The sequence below is a fragment of the Lithobates pipiens genome, unplaced genomic scaffold (genome assembly GCF_037356315.1).
Source record: "Lithobates pipiens isolate NorthernLeopardFrog02 unplaced genomic scaffold, aLitPip1_a1.2 Scaffold_27, whole genome shotgun sequence".
NCBI classification, from domain to species: domain Eukaryota; kingdom Metazoa; phylum Chordata; class Amphibia; order Anura; family Ranidae; genus Lithobates; species Lithobates pipiens.
In genome coordinates, this window is record NW_027507788.1 from 205,429,257 (window position 1) to 205,452,009 (window position 22,753).

Below are 22,753 nucleotides of genomic sequence, written 5' to 3' on the forward strand. Positions count from 1 at the left end.
AAAACTAGAGTGTATGGCAGAGGTTGCAGTGTGATGGCACCAGTGCCTAAGGCCCAATTTTTCTGCCCCTGTTTAACAGGGACATGTAATTACAATTCTTGATATAATATTTCACAGGAGGGCCCCTTCCTGTGCCCACCCAGAGTAATGGTGAGGACTTATAGTGTTGTGGCACCAGCACCACAACCACCAAAGGTCAATTTTTCTACCACTGTTCAACAATGGCATGTAATTACAATTCTTGATATAATCGTTCACAGCAGGGCGCTCCAGCGGCCACCAAGAGTCACTTTGAAGGCTTACAATGTTGTTGCAAAACCAACACCTTGTTCCGCCATTTCTGCAGAGCATATAGGGCAGGCCCCTACTTTCAAACATCCAATTTACAAACATCTCCTACTTGCAAACGGAAGGAGACAACAGCAAGTGAGATGAAAAAAGATGGTGACAAAACAAATTATACAGGGGTGATAACCCTTCCCTATGTTTTCCAAAAAGCTTAAAGATATTTTTTTTGACTGGAGCTACACTTTAACCACTTGGGTACCGCGCTATTGCAAAATGACGGCAATAGCGCGGACCCACATTTCCGGGACTACGTCTATTGACGTAGTCCTGGTTACGAGCGGCCTGCGCGCCCCCTGAGGGGCGCGCGCGGCGCGCTCTGTGATCGGCGAGTCCGTGAGACTCGCCTGATCACCGATCCGTGTAAGGGGTCGATCCCGACCCCTTATCACGTGATCAGCTGTCAGCCAATGACAGCTGATCATGTGATAAAACGGAGCCGGTAATCGGCTAGAATTCCTCCTCGCGCTGACAGCGCGAGGAGAAAAAAAAAAAGCCGATCGCCGGCGGCCGTGTTCGGGACATCAGTCCCGATCACGGCCAGCATATCCAGCGGACACCTGCCCCCTGCCAGTGCCCACCTGCCACCCGCAGTGCCATCCTGAAATAAAGTAAGTGCCCCCCTGTCAGTGCCACCCAGCAGTGCCCATAGTGCCCACAGTGCCACCCAGCAGTGCCCACAGTGCCACCCAGCAGTGCCCACAGTGCCACCCGCAGTGCCACCCGCAGTGCCACCCACAGTGCCACCCAAAATCTGCCTCAAAGGTGCTGCACCCCAGTGCCGCCCATCAGTGCCCAGCAGTGCCGCCCATCAGTGCCCAGCAGTGCCGCCCATCAGTGCCCAGCAGTGCCACCTATCAGAGCCACCTATCAGTGCCACCTATCAGTGCCCATCAGTCCCATCTATCTGTGGTACCTATCAGTGCCCATCCGTGCCACCCATCCGTGCCACTTATCCGTGCCACCCATCCGTGCCATCTTATCTGTGCCCATCTTTGCCCATCAGTGCCGCCTTATCTGTGCCCATCGGTGCCGCCTTATCTGTGCCTATTAGTGCCGCCTTAACTATGCCTATCAGTGCCCACCAGTGCAGCCTATCAGTGCCCACCAATGCAGCCCATCAGTGCCCACCAATGCAGCCCATCAGTGCCCACCAATGCAGCCTATCAGTGCCGCCTAATCAGCGCACTTCAATGAAGGAGAAAAATGACCCGTTTGCAAAATTTTATAACAAACTATTAAAACATGATTTTTTTTTTTTTGCATCTTTTTTTGTTTGTTTAGCAAAAAATAAAACTCCGAGCTGTAACTAAATACCACCAAAAGAAAGCTCTATTTGTGGGAAAAAAATGATAAAAATTTCATTTGGGTACAGTGTTGTATGCCCGCGCAATTGTCATTCAAAGTGCATCAGCGCTGAAAGCTGAAAATTGGTCTGGGACTGAGGGGGGTTTAAGTGCCCAGTAAGCAAGTGGTTAAAAATGTACCGGTTGAAAATGACAAACAGATTCAACTTAACACAACAAACCTACACAGTCCCTGTCTTGTTTGCACCGCCTGTATACTGCTGTTCTGAGTATATAGGGCCTGGGGGCCACACACATTTCCTTTTTTTAATATGGGTACGGGGTTCCCCTTAATATGCGTACAAGACCCAAATAGGCTGGTAATGGGCAGGGAGGGCTACCCATGCCATTTTTCTGAATGATTTTCAACCATATTGCAGGAACCAGATATAACATTAAAACCGCAAGCAGTTTTAAATGGTGTTATTTCCGTTTAATGTCATTTTGTGCAGGGACTGTTCTAAACACGGGAAACACGTGGCACTTCACAGGCATACTATAGACACCCCCCAGGCACCATATTTAAAGGAATATTTCACTTTTTTTTTCACTTTAACCACTTCAATACAGGGCACTTTCGCCCCCTTCCTTCCCAGCCCAATTTTCAGCTTTCAGCGCTCTAGCGCTTTCAGTGACAATTGCGCGGTCATACTACACTGTACCCAAATGAAATTTTTATCATTTTGTTCGCACAAATAGAGCTTTATTTTGGTGGTATTTATTCACGACTCCGTTTTTTATTTTTTGCGATATAAGCGCAAAAAAGCGGAAATTTGGAAAAAAAAAACAATATTTTATTTTTTCTACTTCAATAAAAATCCAATAAAATCAAATTTTGTCATAAATTTAAGCCAAAATGTATTCTGCTACATGTTTTTGGTAAAAAAAAATCCGTTAAGTGTATAATAATTGGTTTGTGTGATCACGGACATATGTACGCAAATGATCATGTACATATGTGTGCAGGTGATCACGTACATATGTGTGCAGATAATCATTGGGACATGTGATTTTAGTGGGACATATGTGGGGGACATGTTTTTATTATTAGGGACATGTGTTTTTATTATTTGGGGACATGTATGTTTTGGGGACATGTGTGGGGACATTGTGTTTATACTGTGTGATGTGTTTACTGTGTGGTGTGTTTACTGTGTACACTAGACTGGTGATCAGTGAGTAAAAAGCTGTAAAAAGCAGCTCATACTCACTGATCAGCAGCCGGCTGCAGCGATCTGCTCTCCTCTCCACAGCGATGACTTCTGTGTGAGGAGAGGAGGAGCCGATTGCCTAGCAACCGGCTGTTTGTTTACATCACATGACGGCCGTGATTGGACACGGCCGTCATGTGATCAGGAGGGCCAATCACAGAGCCCTCCTGCCGATCTGAGATGCGCCGTGTCCAGGTGACACGGGCGCATCGGGATCGCGCCGCTGCGCGGGCGCGCGCGCGCGCGATCCCGCTACTCCTGAATGACGTTCCTGAACGTCATATCAGGAGTAGGCGGCTCCCACCCGGCCGTATATGTGCATTGGCCGGGTGGGAAGTGGTTAATCGTCATTAAAATCAGTGCTCCCGCCAAAACGGTAGTTTTTAAAACTTTTTTTTGTAGTGACCCATGTCCCCTGAGGCAGGAGGCAGATCGCCAAACCCTTTTTAGCACACTATCTTGCATATTAGCCGTTAAAATTAGCACTTTCCAATTCGAACGTTCGAGTCCCATAGACTTCAATGGGGTTCTAACGTTCGTGCCGAACGCGGGGGTCGTTCGCAAGTTCTGGTGCGAACCGAACCGGGGGGTGTTCGGCTCATCCCTAGTGGCCGTGTATATGCAAGACAAGTTTGGGCCAACGCCCTTCGGTCAAAAGTCCACAGTTTTGTTGGCCAACAATCCGATCGTGTGTACGAGGCTTAAGTGTTTGGCCTTTTATCACCAACCACAGCTCAGATATTTTTTAAATCATTAGCCACTCATTTCCCTTAAATATATTATCTTGACTGAACATAAGTCATTAAGAGTGCCTTCTATATATTGTTTATATTTGATTCAGTTGGTGCTGCACTATAAAAACTGCAATCTGAATATTTTTAATAATATTAATAATAAAATAATTTTTTAACTCAAGCTGAATATAACATTTGTTGTGTTAAATGGTATACTGCATGTGCTACAATTTCATTCATTTTAATGCTCAAAACTCTTTCTTGCATTTCTCTGATAAAACATTAATAAATAATGTTAAAGCGGTTCTGCATCTAAAAAAAAAAAAATATTAAAAGCCAGCAGCTACTAATATTGCAGCTGCTGACTTTTAATAAATGGACACTTACCTGTCCCAAGGTCCAGCGATGTCGGCGGCAGATGACGAGCGATCGTCAGTGATCTGTCAGGGAATCGGGAAGTGAAGCGCTGCAGCTTCACTGCCCGGTTCCCTACTGCGCATGCGCGAGTCACGATGCGCGTCTCTTCTGGTCCCTGCTGTGTCCTGGGAACTGTGTGTTTCCCAGAACACAATGGGGGCGGGGCATCTGCGGGGGTCTGCGGCGGTCTGTCCTGGAAGTGGGTGCAGATACCTGGATTATCCAGGTAACTGCACCCCCCTCCCCCCTGAAAGGTGCCGATTGTGGCACCGGAGGGGGGGAGGGATCAGATTAGTGGAACTTCCCCTTTGCGGCTTCACTGCCCGGTTCCCTACTGCGCATGCGCGAGTCGCGCTGCGCGTCTCTTCTGATCCCTGCTGTGTCCTGGGAACTGTGTGTTTCCCAGAACACAACGGGGGGGCGGGGCATCTGCAGGGGTCTGCGGCGGTCTGTCCCGGAAGTGGGTGCAGATACCTGGATTATCAAGGTAACTGCACCGCCCTCCCCCCTGAAAGGTGCCGATTGTGGCACCGGAGGGGGGGAGGGATCAGATTAGCGGAACTTCCCCTTTAGGGTGGAGAACCGCTTTAAAACCAAAATGTATACACTGGCAGAAGCAGGTGTACAGCAGTTAACATCATTAAATAATATGTACATCCAAAACATGATTTTTACCACTTTGGATAGAGTAGAAAATAGTTAAAGCCCATCGTGTTTTTTGCCATCCGTGTCCCATTGCGGAGAGTTCTCTTCATTTCCTGCTTCATAGATGCAACAGGAAGTGAAAGGAAATCTCTCCAAAGTGAGAGAAATCCCTTCCTAGGCTTTTGTCACCAGAATGTTTCCTTATATTCTTTTCTACTGACAACTCATACATTTTCCTTTTAGTCCCAATGGCAGTGTTTTACCAAGACAAAGGAAAAGTATAAATCTTCCTATTTTGGGACACTAAAGCCCCGTACACACGAGCGGACTTTTCAACATCCAAAGTCTGACGGAATGATTCCGGCAGACTATTCGATCGTGTGTGGGCTGCAACGGACTTTTGATTCGCAAAAGTCTGACAGACTTTAGAAAATGGAACATGCTTCACATTTTTCCGACGGAACTCCGCCGGACCCAGTTCCTACCGAAAAATTCGCTCGTGTGTATGCTATTCCGACGGACTAAAACCGACACTAGGGCAGCTATTGGCTACTGGCTATGAACTTCCTTATTCGAGTCCAGTCGCACGTTATCACGTTCAAATCCGTCGGAGTTTGGTGTGATTGTGTGTGGCCAAGTCCGCTCATTCGGAAAGTCCGTCAGAACTCTGTCAGAACTCTGTCAGAACTCTGTCAGAACTCTGTCAGAACTCCGGCAGAACTCCTTCGGAAGTCTGTCGGACATAAGTCCGCTCGTGTGTACGGGGCTTTACAGCAACAAAAAAATTGGGGTAAAGGTAGAATAGTGCCAGAAATGTAACATCCACAATTTCGTTTTATTTTTTTTTTAAAGTCTCATACAGTAAAATGGCCAATAAGTTTGGGACTGAAAGTGTGCCCCTTCATCTGGGTTTGGTAAGTTTGGGTTCACACCTAATACGGATACGGATCACAGCAGGGGTTCGGTGCGTCCCTGTTCTCTGCTTCAGGGAAAAATCGGGCCCCAAATTTTTGCCTGAGTTCGGACCTGGAACGGAGCCAAAGATGCACAGGACACCCGTGCAATGTTCTCTACGGTTGCCCCGCAGATGTGTGAACCGGCTCCATAGAGTCGGTCACAATCTCCTGTCATGGGAATTGGATGCGGACAAACATGCATCCAATTCGCATAAGTGTGAACCCAGTCTCAAGGTTATATATAGCGTATATTGAACTTGTGAGCCTGGGGTGTTTTTGCAGAACATTGACGGACAAGCAGCTTTTTCTCCTGATACCTTTGCTGTTAAAATGACCAGTTTACATTTTCTTCATTTTGTAGTGTATTCCATGTGTTCATTTTACCATTTTTATTTCTAGACATAAATGTCTTTCTGGTAACGTTGTGGCACTGAAGTGTTCAGGTAAATCATTTCCCCTGCACGTTGCTCCTATTGTTGAACGTACATACAAAAATGTTAATACATATCATCAAAGTAATTAATATTAGGAATGGAGTATGAATTTTGTCTTTGAATGCTTCCTATAGCCAAAATCAGTGTTTGGCTTAGTATAATTCCTACCTATCACAATAGTTTGCCACTGTAGACTGTACAATCAGATCAAGCATTAGGCCCACTCAGACACAGAAACATACAAGTAGTCTGACAATGTTTATCAACAACATTGCTCAGCCGCGAATACAGAAAGATACAACAAAACACTGTGGGTTATTTACTAAAGGAAAATACACTTTACACTGCAAGTGCACTTGGAAGTGAAGTCACTGTAGATCCGAGGGGGGACAGCATTTTAGCTTGCACATGATTGGATGATAAAATCAGCAGAATTTCCACTCTTTTCAGATCTACCCCTTAGATTTAGAGCGACTTCACTTTCAAGTGCACATGCACTGCTACGTGGATTTGCCTTTCGTAAATAACCCCCACTGTGTCATTTTGTATCACTCTATTTATTCATCTACAGATCAAAGGGATGAACTTTGATCTACAAATGAAGTCAGTTAACCAGTTGCAGACTCTTTCTAGACACGCCCCAAAAAATGTCATGATTGTACACAGGGCGTGTCTAGCACACCCTCTCCTTCTGCCCTGCTGCCAGGATCCCCCCTGTCCCAGTACACGACAGTTCTGTTCTTATTAATCACAGCTGCATTGCCGAGTACACAGAGAAGGTTCTGGCAGTAGGAGCTGTAAAAAAAAAAAAAAAAACTGGTCTGGCAATGTTTATCAACAACATTCCTCAGCTGCAAATACAGAACGCTACAATGAAACATGGTTTTGTTTTGTAGCTTTCTGTTTTTTTATCTACAGATCAGAGGGATGGACTTCAATCTGCAGATGAAGTCAGTTAAAGCAACATGACAAGTAAAAAAACATTTTTTTTTTGTTTTTTTAAATAAATGTTCCTCTGTTGAACTCCTTATTAACCCTTAGTTTACTCTAATCAGCCCTGATTAACTCCTTATTCTCCTTCTCCATTGAATTATACTTTTGCTGGTGATTTTTTTTCCTATTTTATTAACTAATATTTAAACTTTTTTTCTGTTTTTGTTTGCTTTGTTCATTAATATTTTACACCTTTTTACATATATTTAAATGTATCACACTTAAAAAAAAAAAAGTGCAAAAAAAACCTCCCAAAAAACACTTTCCTTCATTTGTCAATAACTTTGCAATGCTTTGTACAAAAATCCTATTTTTTTGTGTTGTTTTAAATAGGACAAATCACAGAATAAAATGCATGCTTTTTATGTGCAGTAACACTGTTTATATTTAAACTAACATTGCTCATATAAAGAAAAGGTGCCCTTTGTTTAGTTTTATTACGTTTAATTGTCCATGGATTGTGGGCAGACTGCCTGAAACCCGGACACATTATTCAGACCGGACTATGACTTCCTTGTAGGGTCGCTGGCTACAGTTGTCTAAGCTGAGAATGTCTGTTACACTCTCTTTCACCTGCCCAAATCAGCACTATCAATCTCCCCCCAAACACACACACACACACAGATGGGAGAGGAGAGAGGGCTCGATCTGCACCTCTTCCTCCCCCCCCCCCACCCCTCTGTGTCTGCCCACACTCCAATCCCTGGTGCTGTGCCTCAGAAAAGTAAAGTGGGGGGCCTGAAATTTGAAGTCCAGTAGCCTCAGATGCATCTGGATGAGAGGTGCTGACTGTGAAGGGGTGAGGGAGCTCCCCATCCATCCCGGTCTATGATGGAAGTCACCGCCCTTCTCTCTCCTGCCTTTGAGTGAGTACACTAAGGTAAATCAGGGTCCTCAGAGCACCCCTTACATCACGGTCCCCCTTTACACCAGAGGCCACAGTGTTCCCCCTTAAATCAGGGTTCCTAGAGCATCCCTTATGTAAGAGTCCCCAGAGTTCTCCCTTACATCAGAGTCTGCAGAGTCCCCCCTTACAGTGAAGGGGAACTCTGCGAGTTCAAATGTAAAAGAGGAACTCTGTGGATTCAGATGTAAAAGGAGAACTCTTGTTATATAACGTCATATGATTAGAAATGTTATTTAATAGCAAAATATATGTATAGTTTATACAAATTAAAAAAATTGCTGTGCACTGCTTAAGTGTTTGGGTTTGGCTTGAAGAAAAGGTGGCAACCATAGTTCTGCCTGATTGCATACAAATTGAAAGTGTGAAGGTTTGACCTTATATTATATGATATATCTATATATAATGGTAAATCTAAAGGAAAATTGTACAAGAAAATTGTATAATGTACACCCTCAAACAGAAAAGGTCTGCTGAAGGACCCTCATGGTAGGATCAGCAGGCATTTTTTGTAAAGTGCATGTAGATCCAAAGCTTTTAGTCAGTTTATTGCTGTCTGTATCCTGTTGGGGAAATCTTACTGGGACATCCCCTCTGTCCATGAAATTTGGCTGTACACTATGCACATGGCCACCATCATAGCTTACGTTCTCAGCTCCATCCGCATCACTGCCTTTTCTGAGCCGTGCATCTGCTTTTATGTACACATAAACAGGAAGTCCCAAACTCGAGGGTTTGTCTCCAAAAGCCAAATCGCCTCCTACACAGTTTGTGACCTCACAGGAAATGACCAAATAAGGACGTGACCACACAGGATGTGACTTTCAACACAGGAAATACAACAATCAATAAACTATGACTATAGGAGTCTTATGGGCATGTCTGAACATAGACAGGGTGCATGCATGTTTTTAGAAGCCACATGGCTTTCAAACATGGACTCCGCCTCTGACCATAACAACCCAAAAGAATTCCGTATTTCCGCTGATGGGAATCCTTATTCTGCGTTGTTCCAGAGAACAACGCATACCCGAATGATTCTACTGTCCTTGTGGATGAGAGATTATATACTTTTAGATATGAAGCCCACTCACACCACTATCTGGATCTTTGTCCTTCGTTTTCTTGGGGATCATGTTTATGCACCCGGTGCCTCTTCTGTGGGTCCCTTCCACAGCTCCCATTACAGACAATTTGGACAGCGTCTGACTCCTCGTCCCCCATTTTCCAGACTAATTACGATGTAAGTACTGCTAGGGATGAGTAACTCTCTCCCTTTCTTTTTGTACATATCCTCCCCGTTGAGGGGTACAACACTGGATCATACTGGTCTACTCATGTTTTGTGTTTTATAGATTTGCGTGCACCTGCCCCTGAATAGTGGTATGATCCACAAAACGCGTCGGGCTATTTTGGATGCACTTATTCTCATGCAGACGCCCCTATTCAATACATTATCTTGCGTTCTCCATCTACCATGTAATTTTAAATGTTTTCACTACATACAGCAAGGATATGCAATTAGCGGACCTCCAGCTGTTGCAAAACTACAAGTCCCATCATGCCTCTGCCTCTGGGTGTCATGCTTGTGGCTGTCTGAGTCTTGCTATGCCTCATGGGACTTGTAGTTCTGCAACAGCTGGGAGGTCCACTAGTTGCATATCCCTGACATACAGGATTCGTTCCATACCACACAGTGGTTGGCTGGTTGCTACTAATGAAAAAAGAATTTAAACTCAGCTCTGCACTTATAAACTATTAATATGCATGTATACAAACATCAATGTGTGTAACATAATAGCATGTATAACAAAATAAAGTGCTCAGTAACGATATAGTGCCAATAAAGTGCAATCAATGAAGTTCATCAGATTGGTGACACATTGGAATATATTTCTAGTGACTTCCTGTGCCAATAAAGATAAAGTGTAATCAACAAAGTTCATCAGATGTGAGATACCGGGTCAGTGACATATTGGAGTGTATTTCTGGTGACTTCCTGTGCTCCCTTCCTGGGTCCGCACTCACCAGATGAAGATGATATATAAGCCTGTGTATCAAGATGGTGTCTCCCGTCCACAGAGTAGGTTGGTGTATAGTGCCTTTAGGGAATAGTATCTCCTTTCCTCCACCACATAGTCAGGGTCATACATACTTTACACGATCAACGACAGTTGTAACAAAGTTTGGACAGGTGAAGGAAAGGGGACATACAGTGGTGTGAAAAAGTGTTTGCCCCCTTCCTCATTTCCTGTTCCTTTGCATGTTTGTCACACTTAAGTGTTTCGGAACATCAAACCAATTTAAACAATAATCAAGGACAACACAAGTAAACACAAAATGCAATTTGTAAATGAAGGTGTTTATTATTAAAGGTGAAAAAAAATCCAAACCATCATGGCCCTGTGTGAAAAAGTGATTGCCCCCTAAACCTAATAACTGGTTGGGCCACCCTTAGCAGCAATAACTGTAACCAAGCGTTTGCGATAACGTGCAATGAGGCTTTTACAGCGTCCTGGAGGAATTTTGGCCCACTCATCTTTGCAGAATTGTCCTAATTCAGTTACATTAGAGGGTTTTCGAGCATGAACGGCCTTTTTAAGGTCATACCACAACATCTCAATAGGATTCAGGTCAGAACTTTGGCTAGGCCACTCCAAAGTCTTCATTTTGTTTTTCTTCAGCCATTCGGTGGTGGACTTGCTGGTGTGTTTAGGATCATTGTCCTGTTGCAGAACCCAAGTTCGTTTCAGCTTGAGTACACGAACAGATGGTCGGACATTCTCCTTCAGGATCTCTTGGTAGACAGCAGAATTCATAGTTCCTTTTATCACGGCAAGTCTTCCAGGTCCTGAAGCAGCAAAACAGCCCCAGACCATCACACTACCACCACCATATTTTACTGTTGGTATAATGTTCTTTTTATGAAATGCAGTGTTCCTTCTACGCCAGATATACTTGGACACACACCTTCCAAAGAGTTCCACTTTTGTCTCATCGGTCCACAGAATGTTGTCCCAAAAGTCTTGGGGATCATCAAGATGTGTTGTGGAGAAATTGAGACGAGCTTTGATGTTCTTTTTGCTCAGCAGTGGTTTTCTCCTTGGAACTCTGCCATGCAGGCCATTTTTGCCCAGTCTTTTCCTGATGGTGGAGGCATGAACGCTGACCTTAACTGAGGCAAGTGAGGCCTGCAGTTCCTTGGACGTTGTTGTGGGGTCTTTTGTGACCTCTTGGATGAGTCGTCGCTGCGCTCTTGGGGTAATTTTGGGTGGCCGGCCACTCCTGGGAAGGTTCACCACTGTTCCATGTCTTCGCCATTTGTGGATAATGGCTCTCACTGTGGTTCGCTGGATTCCCAAAGCTTTGGAAATGGCTTTATAACCCTTTCCAGACTGATAGATCTCAATTACTTTCTTTCTCAATTGTTCCTGAATTTCTTTGGGTCTCGGCATGATGTGTAGCTTTTAAGGATCTTCTGGTGGACCTTACTGTGTCAAGCAGCTCCTATTTAAGTGATGCCTTGATTGTGAACAGGTGTGGCAATAATCAGGCCTGGGTGTGGCTAGAGAAATTGAACTCAGGTGTGGACAACCACAGTTATAGTATGTTTTAACAAGGGGGGCAATCACTTTTTCACACAGGGCCATGATGGTTTGGATTTTTTTTCACCTTTAATAATAAACACCTTCATTTACAAATTGCATTTTGTGTTTACTTGTGTTGTCCTTGACTATTGTTTAAATTGGTTTGATGTTCTGAAACACTTAAGTGTGACAAACATGCAAAGGAACAGGAAATAAGGAAGGGGGCAAACACTTTTTCACACCACTGTATAGTGTAATACTGCAAAATTATATTTAAAAGGTTTAAAATCATTACACTTACATCAAAATCTTAAAAACGTGCAGAAAGTGCTGCCTTGAAATCCAAACAGCCTTCACAGATTCTCCTTAGCTTGACGTGTTTCGCCCCTCCCACTTGGCATCATTAGAAAAAAGTTTTCTGATGATGCCCATATACCATATATTACTATACATGGTTTTGATATCTTCTAGCCATGTGTACTCACCTCATTTAAAGTCCCAAAAATGCCCCCTTTTTTTCACAGATTTAGGGATGAAGACATGTAACCCATAGGTCTCATTTAAAGTCCAAAACTCCCCCTTTTTAGTTCATACCTATTTAATCAGCTGGTCCCATGTAAACAGACTTGCCGGTTATTGGCATTGCTTTCCTCACATGCTTTCTCTGTGCAAGTCTGACAGGGCAATGATATTCAGGGCACTTGATGGTAGGGCAATTTATGGTAGCACGTAACCCTAAGAACAATGACTAAGGTGTCCTACTATGCTTTCTTATGCCACGCTCCTAAAATGCTGAAACTGCACCATAGCTACTTTAAGTTGTTTAAAGGTTAATCTGGCTTTTTTTCTTCAATCCAAACTTGCAATTTTTGCAGAATGTGGATCTCGTTCCAAGTCTTCAAGGATTATTGGAGGGAGTGATGTCGCTATAGGTCGCTGGCCATGGCAAATCAGTTTATACCTTAATAATAAGCATGTCTGTGGCGGCTCCATCGTGGCACCTAACTGGATCATAACTGCTGCACACTGTGTGCACAAGTAAGTGCTAAAAGGCAAGCTTTCTCTGATGTCCCAAGTAGCATTAAAAAGGAGCCATTAGAAGAGCAACAATGAAGGAGTTTTATATATATATATTATTTCTCACTATTACACCCACTATTGAGTTCTTTCATTACTCTGGTAATGCTTGTGGTCTGGACTTGCTGAAGCTGTAGTCTAGCTAGTGGCCAAGTCAGCTTTTTACTAACTTTCTGATGGGCAAACAAATGGCAACACCCCCAACCTATAACTGGCCTTTGCAGCAAAAAGCACATGGAAGCGCATGTAAAAAAAAAAAAAAAAAAATTCCCAGCTCACTTACCAGCCAGCCTGCAACAAAAGATATTGACCTTGTTTAACAGTTCACGTAAAACAATGGGTTTAGTTTGCACACATTTGCAAATATATGCATAAGCTGTAGAGGCCATGCCACGACAACCCGATGTACTGCAGTCCTAACTCTATCATTTTTAAAGTCTCCCAAGTTGGAACACATATATAATAATGGATAGATTAAGGGTAGGTATGTCTGGAGGGAGCCCTCTCCTCCTCAAAGGTGCAGGGACGCACAATGCCATCTGAAGGTATCCAGTGCGCCCCCCTCACCAATTTACCAACAGTACAAACAATTGGCAACCACCCCTACCTATAACTGGCTTTTGCATCAAGAAGCACATGGAAGGGCAACAAATGTCAAGAGACAGACAAAAAGATTTCTGATGTGTCACCCCCCCCCCCTCCCCCTTACTACAGTGACACAACTCGGGTTCAATTTTCCAAGAACCTTTATTTATTGCCAAGAGAGAATGACTTGGTATGACTTCTGTATAACATTGGTATGACTTTTGTATATTATTTAACTGTAAATCATCTGAAAACCTTTAAAGTGGTTGTAAAGTCAGAAGGTTTTTTTATCTTAATGCATTCTCTGTGTGCAGCAGCAGCCCCAGCACCCCCTAATACTTACCTGAGCCCCATCTCTCTCCAGCAGTGTCCACGAGTGCCTCAGCCATCCGGGACTCTCCTCCTGATTGGCTGAGACACAGCAGCGGTGCCATTGGCTCCTGCTGCTATCAATGAAAGTCAGTTAGCCAATCAGGAGAGAGAGAGGGAGCGGGGCCAAACGGGGGCTCCGTGTTTGAATGGACACAGGGAGCTGTGACTTGGCTCAGATGTCCCCATAGCAAGCTGCTTGCTGTGGTGGTATTTAACAGGAGTGAGAGAGGGGCCAGGAGAGCCAAAGAGGGATCCAAGAAGAGGAGGATCTGGGCTGCCCTGTGCAAAACCATTACATAGAGCAGGTAAATATAACATGTTTGTTTTGTTTTTTGAGAAAAAAATGTGACTTTACAATCACTTTAAGGATAAATATAAATTACCCTAGCCTCCCTATGTGAATGTCTGAACACGTTCAAAGCTAACAACTAATCACTGTAATTTGTCTGATATGTTTATTTGCTATGAATAACAACACCATTTAATGACCCTAATGTGGTATCTTCTTGATTATGGTATAAAAAACATATTAGACACATTACAGTGATTATTTGCATTATACATTGTTTAAAATAGACCCTTATAATGTCAACCACTGAAAGTCCAAATGTCAATTGGTACTATCTGCAAACCTAGGAAGCAACATATGCCCTTGTACACACGGTCAGAGATTCAGACGGAATGTGTCCGATCGGACCGTTTTGTCGGATATTCCGACTGTGTGTGGTCTACATTGGACTGTTTCCGTCGGAGTATCCGACGGACCAAGTTTTCCAACTTGTTGGTAAAATTTTCCGACAAAATGCTCCGAACGGACATACTCCGATCATGTGTAGAGAATTCCGATCGGAGAAAGTGCCACGCATGCTCAGATCAAATTCCTACACCAAAGCTATTGGCTACTAGCCTGAACGTAGTCCCGTCGTAACAAAATAACATCATCACTTCGGATTTTCCGACAACTTTGTCCAACCGCATGTATACAACAGTTTCGGACAAAATCCGACGGATTTGGTTGTCGGAATCTCTGACCATGTGTACAAGGGCTAAGCCTTATGTGCATCCTTATTCCAGGTTGTACATAATCAGGAATATGACCAGTATCATTATGTGCAGTTACTGGTATCTAGTAAATGTGTACCTGAATGAATGATGTTTGGTGTTAAGGGGGACAGTGGGCTTCTTTAGTAGGTCTGAGCTACATTAAAGTGGTTGTAAACCCTTAAAAACCACTTTGACCTACAGGTAAGCCTAGATTAAGGGTCCTTTCACACGGGGCGGATCAGTTCTGATCCGCCCCGTGGATGTCCGTTTGCTCAGCAGGGATCACTCCGCCGAACCCCGCTGAGCAGGGAGATGACAGCTCCGTCTCTGCACACTGCGCAGGGACGGATCTGTCACAGCGCCGCTCTCCCCTATGGGAGATCGGATGATGACGGACCGCAGTGCCCGTCGTCACCCGATCCGATCCGCAGACGGATGGAAAAATAGCTTTTTCCTCCGTCACACTTTTTCGGATCGGAGCGGGTCGGATGTCAGCGGACATGTCACCGCTGACATCCGACGCTCCATAGAGCTCTATGGAGCACCCGTTCAGGTCCGCCTGAAAAACTGACAGGCGGGCCTGAACGGATCGTCAGTGTGAAAGGGGCCTAAGGCTTACCTGTAGGTCCAAGAAATATCTCCCAAACCTATACGGTTTAGGAGATATTTGCCCGAAGACGGCACCGCTGTCTACGGCGCGCAGGCGCACTGAGCGTGGCATCGATGACGAAGATGCCGCGCAATGCAGCGCGTCTCGGCTCCTGTGCGCATGCACGGGAGTGACGTCATCGCTGCTCCGGCGAATCACAGTGCCGGAGCAGCGAGACCCACGGAGACCCACCAAGAAGATGGACGCTCGGAACTACAGGGGACAACGGTGACTTCGCTGGCTCCTGTGTCAGGTAAGTGACATATAATGGACTACTATGCGATGCACAGTAGTCCATTATGCTTTGCCTTTGCAGGGAATGAAAGAGGAAGTAAACTCATCAGGGTTTACTTCCTCTTTAATACAATACTATAGTTAGTCAACTAAGATCAGATAAATAACCATGAAGCTCAACCTCTCTGTTTTATTTGAAGTCCATGTGACTAAATCAGCTTACATAATAGATCATGGATAATGCATGACAGTTTAAGTAAGTTGGGTGCAGGGAGAAAATGTAAGGATGCATGCATACAGCAGTACACTGATCTACCAGTGAAGAGCTGTGCGGGAAGGGGTGGGGGGGGGGGGCTTGTCAGCACAAGTCTGACCATTGAAAGACAGGCAGGCTGTATTCCCAGCACAGCCAGAAAACTGACCAGGTTGGGGTGGATATGCTTCCATGCCTAGCATGGACAGTTTGAAAGCAGAGGGACTGGCAGGATCACCAGGAAGAAATACAAAGAGAACCAGATATGTTTTAACACAAGTACATGCTACAACAGACACATTTCAGGAATATGAAATTCTGGGGTAACAAGCACTTTAAATACTACTGACGTATCAATAGCTGTGATATCTATGTTTTATTGGTTGATCCTCTTTAAGTTACAGGTCTCCTCAAGTGTCCAGCTGGTCGGTGCTTGCAGGTGTTATTAGCCACTCCTCAGTGGGACAGAAAGGCTCAGTGTCTGCAGTGGAGAAGATCATTTATCATCAGAAGTATGATGATAGAAGTCATGACTATGATATTGCCCTGATGAAACTGGACAAGCCCTTAAACTACTCAGGTTATCTAACTATTATGATTTAATGAATATGCTTGTACTGTTGTACTGTATACTATTGGGTTCTAAAAGAAAAAATAACCATAAAATAATCTTTAGTCTTTATAACCAAACAGATACCAGACCAATACGCTAATGCCGCGTACACACGAGCGAATTGTCCGGCGTACTTAGTCCGGCAAACAATCCGGCGGATAGTCCGGCCGACTTTCTACCGAACGGACTTGGCCACACACAGACACACAGAAAGTCCGGCGTTTGCTAGCGCGATGACGTACAGCATGTACGACGGGACTAGAAAAAGGAAGTTCAATAGCCAGTAGCTAATAGCTTCCTTTTTCGTACTTGCTTCTGAGCATGCGTCATTCTTAGTCCGCCGTACTAGCATACTGATGAACGTATTGTCCGCTGAAACTCAAGTCCGACGGGAAGTTTGGAGTGCAAAAATACTTTCTTAGTCCGCCGGACTTCACGCAGCAAAAGTCTGCTGAAGCCCACACACGATCGAATTGTCCGCTGAAATGCGTTTCGGTGGACTAAGTACGCCGGACAATCTGATCGTGTGTACGCGGCATTAGTCATCAGAATTCACACAACAATATCTTACACCAACCAAATTACAGTTTACTAACCCCTGTTCACACAAAAAGTGGATGACATTTCCCCATAAAGATTGACCCTGACAAGGGGAAAAATAGAACAAAGGGGAGATTGGGCTAGAGAGCAGGTCAGAAGATCCAAAAGGAAGGCTGAATCCAGAGGTGAGCCCAGTCCTGAGATAACTGCTGACACCACCCAGTGACCGGGGTAGAGATACAGGTGAAAGGTTACACTCATTGGTCAATTGTTTTCCTGCCACAGGATCTGTCACCAATAAAGAACTCAGTAGAGTGAAAATTTGGTAAATCTTCCCAGCAACAGTAGTCACCACCACAGCACTGATCTTCTGGTGCTGCTGGTGTTGACATCAGTTGCTGAAAGAGCTGTGCCACTCACTCAGGCCTTCTGTCCACCTCCTCCAGTCATAGAACTCACAGGATTTCCCAGAAGTGTTCTGTAAGAAGGCAAACCCACATTGGTGGAAAACGCATTGGGGCGGAGCTGTCTACATGATGTCGCGCTGTCACACTGATCTCAGAAGTGTCAGTGTTTTGATGTGAGTTTACGAACCACATTCTATAAATATATCTAAATATAACTGGCTGATTACTACTGTTGCTAGTGATTGCTTTGTTGCTGCATTCGGTATTCACAATAAACTACTACCACTATGGTTCATGACCTTTGTTGTTTGGTTGTGACTGAATGAGGAGCTCAGTGTCCATAAGGCCGCGTACACACGGGCGGACTGTTCGCCCAACTTTGTCCGCTGAACAGTGTTTGGGCGGACAGTCCGCTCGTGTGTGGGCTTTCAGCGGACAGTTTCAGCGGACAGTTGGACGGACAAGGTTTTTCGGAATTTCCGAAAAACTGTCCGCTGAAACCTTGTTTCAGCGAACAGCCCGCTCGTGTGTAGGCTTGTTCGTCAAACAAAGTTGCGCGCATGCTCAGAAAGGATTTTCACGCCGAAAGCTATAATGCAATGTATAGGACGTCGTATTTTTCGTCCCGTCGTACGTGCTGTTCACGTCATCGCGCACGGTTTCAGCAAACTGTTCGTTCGTCGTGTGTGGGCATGTCCGTCCATGCTAATTTTGAGCGGACTGTTTGCTGAAACTGTTGGACGGACAAAGTTGGCGTGTGTACGCGGCCTTAGAGAGGAATAAGGAGTGGATCCCATAAGGAGAGACCGATGCTTGGCTTCCATCCATCCATCCTGTGATGTGTGTTGGCTGCATACTTTATGGCAGCACAATGATTTTGGTGAGTGTGCACTGCATGGGGGTGAGGAATTCTTGGTCACGAGTGTACACTGAACATCATTTCTATCACAGGTGTTCATTTGATTTTTTTTTACTATAAATTACTACACTATATTATTTTTCACTTTTATGGTAATTCATGTGATGTGACATTCCAAGGAGAAGTGGATACAGCTAACCATTGGATTCTGATGACCAAACCACAAATTGATCACTAAAAGTATGTTTGCTGTGCTCTTGATTTATTTTTTACTTCTGATGAGTTGCCACTTCTCCCGCTGGTTACATATGAGAAGCTTTCAACACGCAATAATCTTGGAAACACATATGAACTGTTTATAATACACTTGAACTTTTTTTTATTTAAATTATAGCGCTGCAATTTTGTTAATTTAGTTCCAGTAATTCATCTGCCTGTCCTCCATTCACATGCTTTGCTTTCCAGAAAGAACTAGTACATGCTCTATGAATAGAGGAGGCCGGGGGAAGGTGTGGACAAATGGAACAATTCTTTCACGCTTTGGTTTAGACATACATTTAATTGATTGAAGCATTCTCACAAAGCACAGGGAAAGCACAGAGTGAAAGCACAGATCAAAGATCATAATTACATAGTTCGGTTGAAGAAAGACACAAGTCCATCTAGTTCAAGCAATAGAAAAAAAAAAAAAAAACGCTTATTAACAGTGTAATATCATGTGAAAATCATTTTAAAAACATACTTAACAGAGGCTCATGCATAGATGGGGCCCTTAATAAAGTAGAGTGACCTGTTTCTGTTTTCCTTTTGAACAAATAAAGAATTTATTTAAAAAAAGTATGATGACTGTAAATTTGAAAGTAATGTGATGACTGTAAATTTGACTGATATGGTTTTGCACAGACAGTATACGTCCAGTATGCCTACCACAATACGATCAGGATCTCGCCGCTGGTTCGGAGTGCTGGGTCTCAGGCTGGGGCCATACTCATCCTGATAACAGTGAGTATCCATATCAGCTTGTAAAGACCTACCTCTGACATTACCTCTGTCTATGTCAACAGTGCTTAGGTTTTTGCACCTTAAAGAGTAATGCTAATCCTTTTTTTTTTGCAAGAGGTCCCATTCATACCCTCCACCATGGTCTTTGTTATAACCATTCATAAAGAGCGGTTATAACCCTTGTGGCTGATATGGCCTTCGTCCAACTTTATCTTTGAGTAATGAAACCAAGCTAATCCAAGTTGAAGAACAGCCCTTAATTACTGCAGAATTGATTCATTCAGGAACCATCGGCCATTGTCAGAAGAAGAAATGTATTGTTAGTTTATCACTATCTCAAAGAAGTTGAGGGCTGGTATTTAGCTTATAGTAGACTGCTGGGTTCCGTAAATCTCAGTAAGATGGTAGCAGTCTATATGTAATGTGGGAGATCTTCTCTGCGCTGGGAGGGGGGGGGGGGGGTGATTTTACATTATCTTAACATATTTGTCTACCTAACACAGGTACACCAGTCTAAAAAAAAAATCACATTTAGTTGATATTATTTTGAGTGTTCAACTTTTTTATGAAAAGGTGCAACGGTTCTGTTTACAGAGAAGGGTGGAATAAGCAATAAGGTGGGACCTTTTTACATGGGTAGTCATTATATATGATTATTTCATATTTACCCACCTTTAGCCTGAAGGTGGAAAGCTCATTGCTCAAAGTCTATGGTCTTTGATGTCTCATTTTTAGAGCTTCTAAAAAATTAAATAAATGAAATAATATATAAAATATCGATGTTAAAATTAGGCGATGTCGGGAATAAAAACCTTTATAGTTTTCACTTTATATGTAAGTCTGCTGGTGATTGTTATCCTAGCTAACGTTCCCCTATAATATGTCTTTCTTTAGCACATATGCCTCGCATCCTGAAGGAAGCTCTGGTACCGTTAATTAACACTAAAAAGTGCAATAGTTCCTGTATATACAATGGTGACATAACTCCCAGAATGCTCTGTGCCGGCTACCTTGATGGAAAAGTTGATGCTTGCCAGGTAAAGATTTACTAAAATGTATTTATAGTTTAGGTTCCTAAAAACAGAAATAAATACAATATTATCACTTATAGCAACCAATTAGGACTCTGTAAGGCTTTGGGTTTGAATGGACTATCTCGGTACTTGGTAGTAAATAACAAGTGAAAGAAAATAAATAAAAAATATGTAATATTTAATGAAGACAAGAAGTGCATAAATACAAACAATAAATCTTTAAAATCGTATATACACCACAATTAAACAATGCTACTGTCGGGTTCCCCCGTAGAGTTTTCTGTTGCAGAGGGGTATAAAAATGTTCTGTTATTTCTCTTTTGCGTATATGTTTGTTTTGTTGAATATGTTTAGCTCAAAGATATTATGTATCCTGTAGACTATCCTCCTGAAGAAGCGGTTCGCCGCGAAACCGGTTGAGGAAATTTGTATACCCCTCTTCAACAGAAAACTCTACAGGGGAGAACCCGACAGTAGCATTGCTTAATTGTGGTGTATATACGATTTTAAAGATTTATTGTTTGTATTTATACACTTCTTGTCTTCATTAAATATTATATATTTTGTATTTATTTTCTTTCACTTGTTATTTACTACCAAGTACCGAGATAGTCCAGTCAAACCCAAAGCCTTATAGATGTGGATGTATAGGGGTCAGCATCAGCAACTGCCCAGACACTCCCACATCTTTTAGCATTCTACAATTACAAATTTGGATGATGGCACATTTATAAGTTTGATGTATGTCCTTTTTGAACCTGTGGCTATACTCACCATTTGGTCAATTAGGACTCTGCTAATTGTTTTCAATAAAAAAGGTGAAACATAATTTGTTGCTGCAAGCAACAAGTGCAATTTTGTTCTCAGGTTTATTTTTTTAGGGTGCTACTGTGTTTTTTATCTACGTTTGTATACTGTGGGTGGTCCTCCTTATACAACGCTTTAGTAGGATGATCTGTTCTTTCCCCCTAGTGCTGCTCTTGGTTGATATTGGTCAGTTGTGGAGGTACCCTGTCTAACAGACAATTCGGCAACCATATTACCAATTTAGTTAATTCCCATAATATGGGTTTAGGCCCCATTATCTAGTTTTATCCTATATAATTAACTGTGTGCCTATCCAGTGTTTTTGTGTACTGTATGTGCTGCTCTTACTGGGGGAAGAGATGGATTTTATCCCCTGTTTTGCAGGGACAAAAAATCAATCCCTTCCCCCCCCCCCTGTCGGAATGGGGATGTGCCTTGTTTATATAGGCAGATCTCCTTTCTAAGTGTTTTGCCGATGATCGGCTGGTACCGGCAGACATCCAGTGCCTGGCATCCGCAGATTGGCTTTTGCTGTGATTAATCACAGCACAAGTGGCCCACCAGCAGTGTGCCCGCCCACCCACCCTGTAGGCGTAAGTGCATAATCAAGTATATATATGTGTGTGTGTGTGTATATATGTATATATATACACACACATATACATGATCCTGCACATGATGGACGCCTTGTAGCAGTAAATCTGCCATAGGGTGGTCCAGAATTGGTTAAGCTGGCCATACACTCAGCAAATTTCATCCAGTTCCTGACATCCTTTGATTGTAGGCTGAACAGATGCAGCCACTATTTGGTTATTCTGACAGCCCCGGGGACCGCTGTCAGAATACAAAAGCCAGCAGGGCAGGTTCCTCCATCCAAACTGTTTAGCATTGATAGGGGAATCAATAGATTTCCTTTGCTCAACCCAAAGGGGCTGAAGAAGAGAAATGTTAGAGTATGGCCAGCTTATCCTGTAGTTCAGTTGTCAATAACATACAAAAATAATGCTCACGGACATAAGTCCTAATTTTCCAATATTCCTACATAAACATACATACCTTTGCTAACTCATCTACAAATTACTGATTGTATTAACTTGCACAGCCTATCCATACCTTGGCCCAACTTTCTTCTTGCTTAGTATCCACTTTAAAGTTGGTGATGAAGAAGCTGATATTAACTGAAATGACACGGCGTTAAGCCTACAGTGATATTTACCTTCATGAATCACCTTTAGAAACTCTTGTTGAGATCTGTGTAGCTTTGTCAAACTGCAATTCATCATCTGCCAAAACGTAAAGCCTGCTATTATATGTACATAGAAGGGGTATTCTTATTTCTCTATCTACATCTCCTCCAATCTAACAGAAGATTAGCACTTGTATAGTGAAGCTCTTTTCCATAATAATACTTCAATGTATTTGACATTTTACATTACATTACATTTTATTTTGAGATATTTTACTTTCCACTGAAAGTTTTTTTTCACTGTCACATTAACTTTATGATAGTGCAAGGTGGGGAAGAGTAAGTAGGTAATAACAACATAAATTTTATGTGGAGGCAAAGACCGTGTCACAATCAAATAAAAAAAATAAAAAAAACCTGACATCATCCCCCATTATATCGTAATAGCCAAAAGAGAATAAGAGAACCCTAAGTCCCCAATAAAGGAGCCTGGAGTAGGGGGATGTTTGGTGTGTCCTA

General features: G+C 43.2%; 1 protein-coding gene across 1 annotated transcript in view; it reads left to right on the forward strand.

Annotated features, from left to right (window-relative positions):
* TMPRSS5 (transmembrane serine protease 5) overlaps nt 1-22,753 on the forward strand; it is an 87,707-nt gene that overhangs the window by 57,827 nt on the left and 7,127 nt on the right. Inside the window, exons 7-11 of the mRNA XM_077458135.1 lie at nt 6,054-6,097; nt 12,448-12,610; nt 16,185-16,366; nt 19,109-19,207; nt 20,102-20,244. Coding sequence (XP_077314261.1) covers nt 6,054-6,097; nt 12,448-12,610; nt 16,185-16,366; nt 19,109-19,207; nt 20,102-20,244 — 631 coding nt within the window. The remainder of the gene's footprint in view (nt 1-6,053; nt 6,098-12,447; nt 12,611-16,184; nt 16,367-19,108; nt 19,208-20,101; nt 20,245-22,753) is intronic.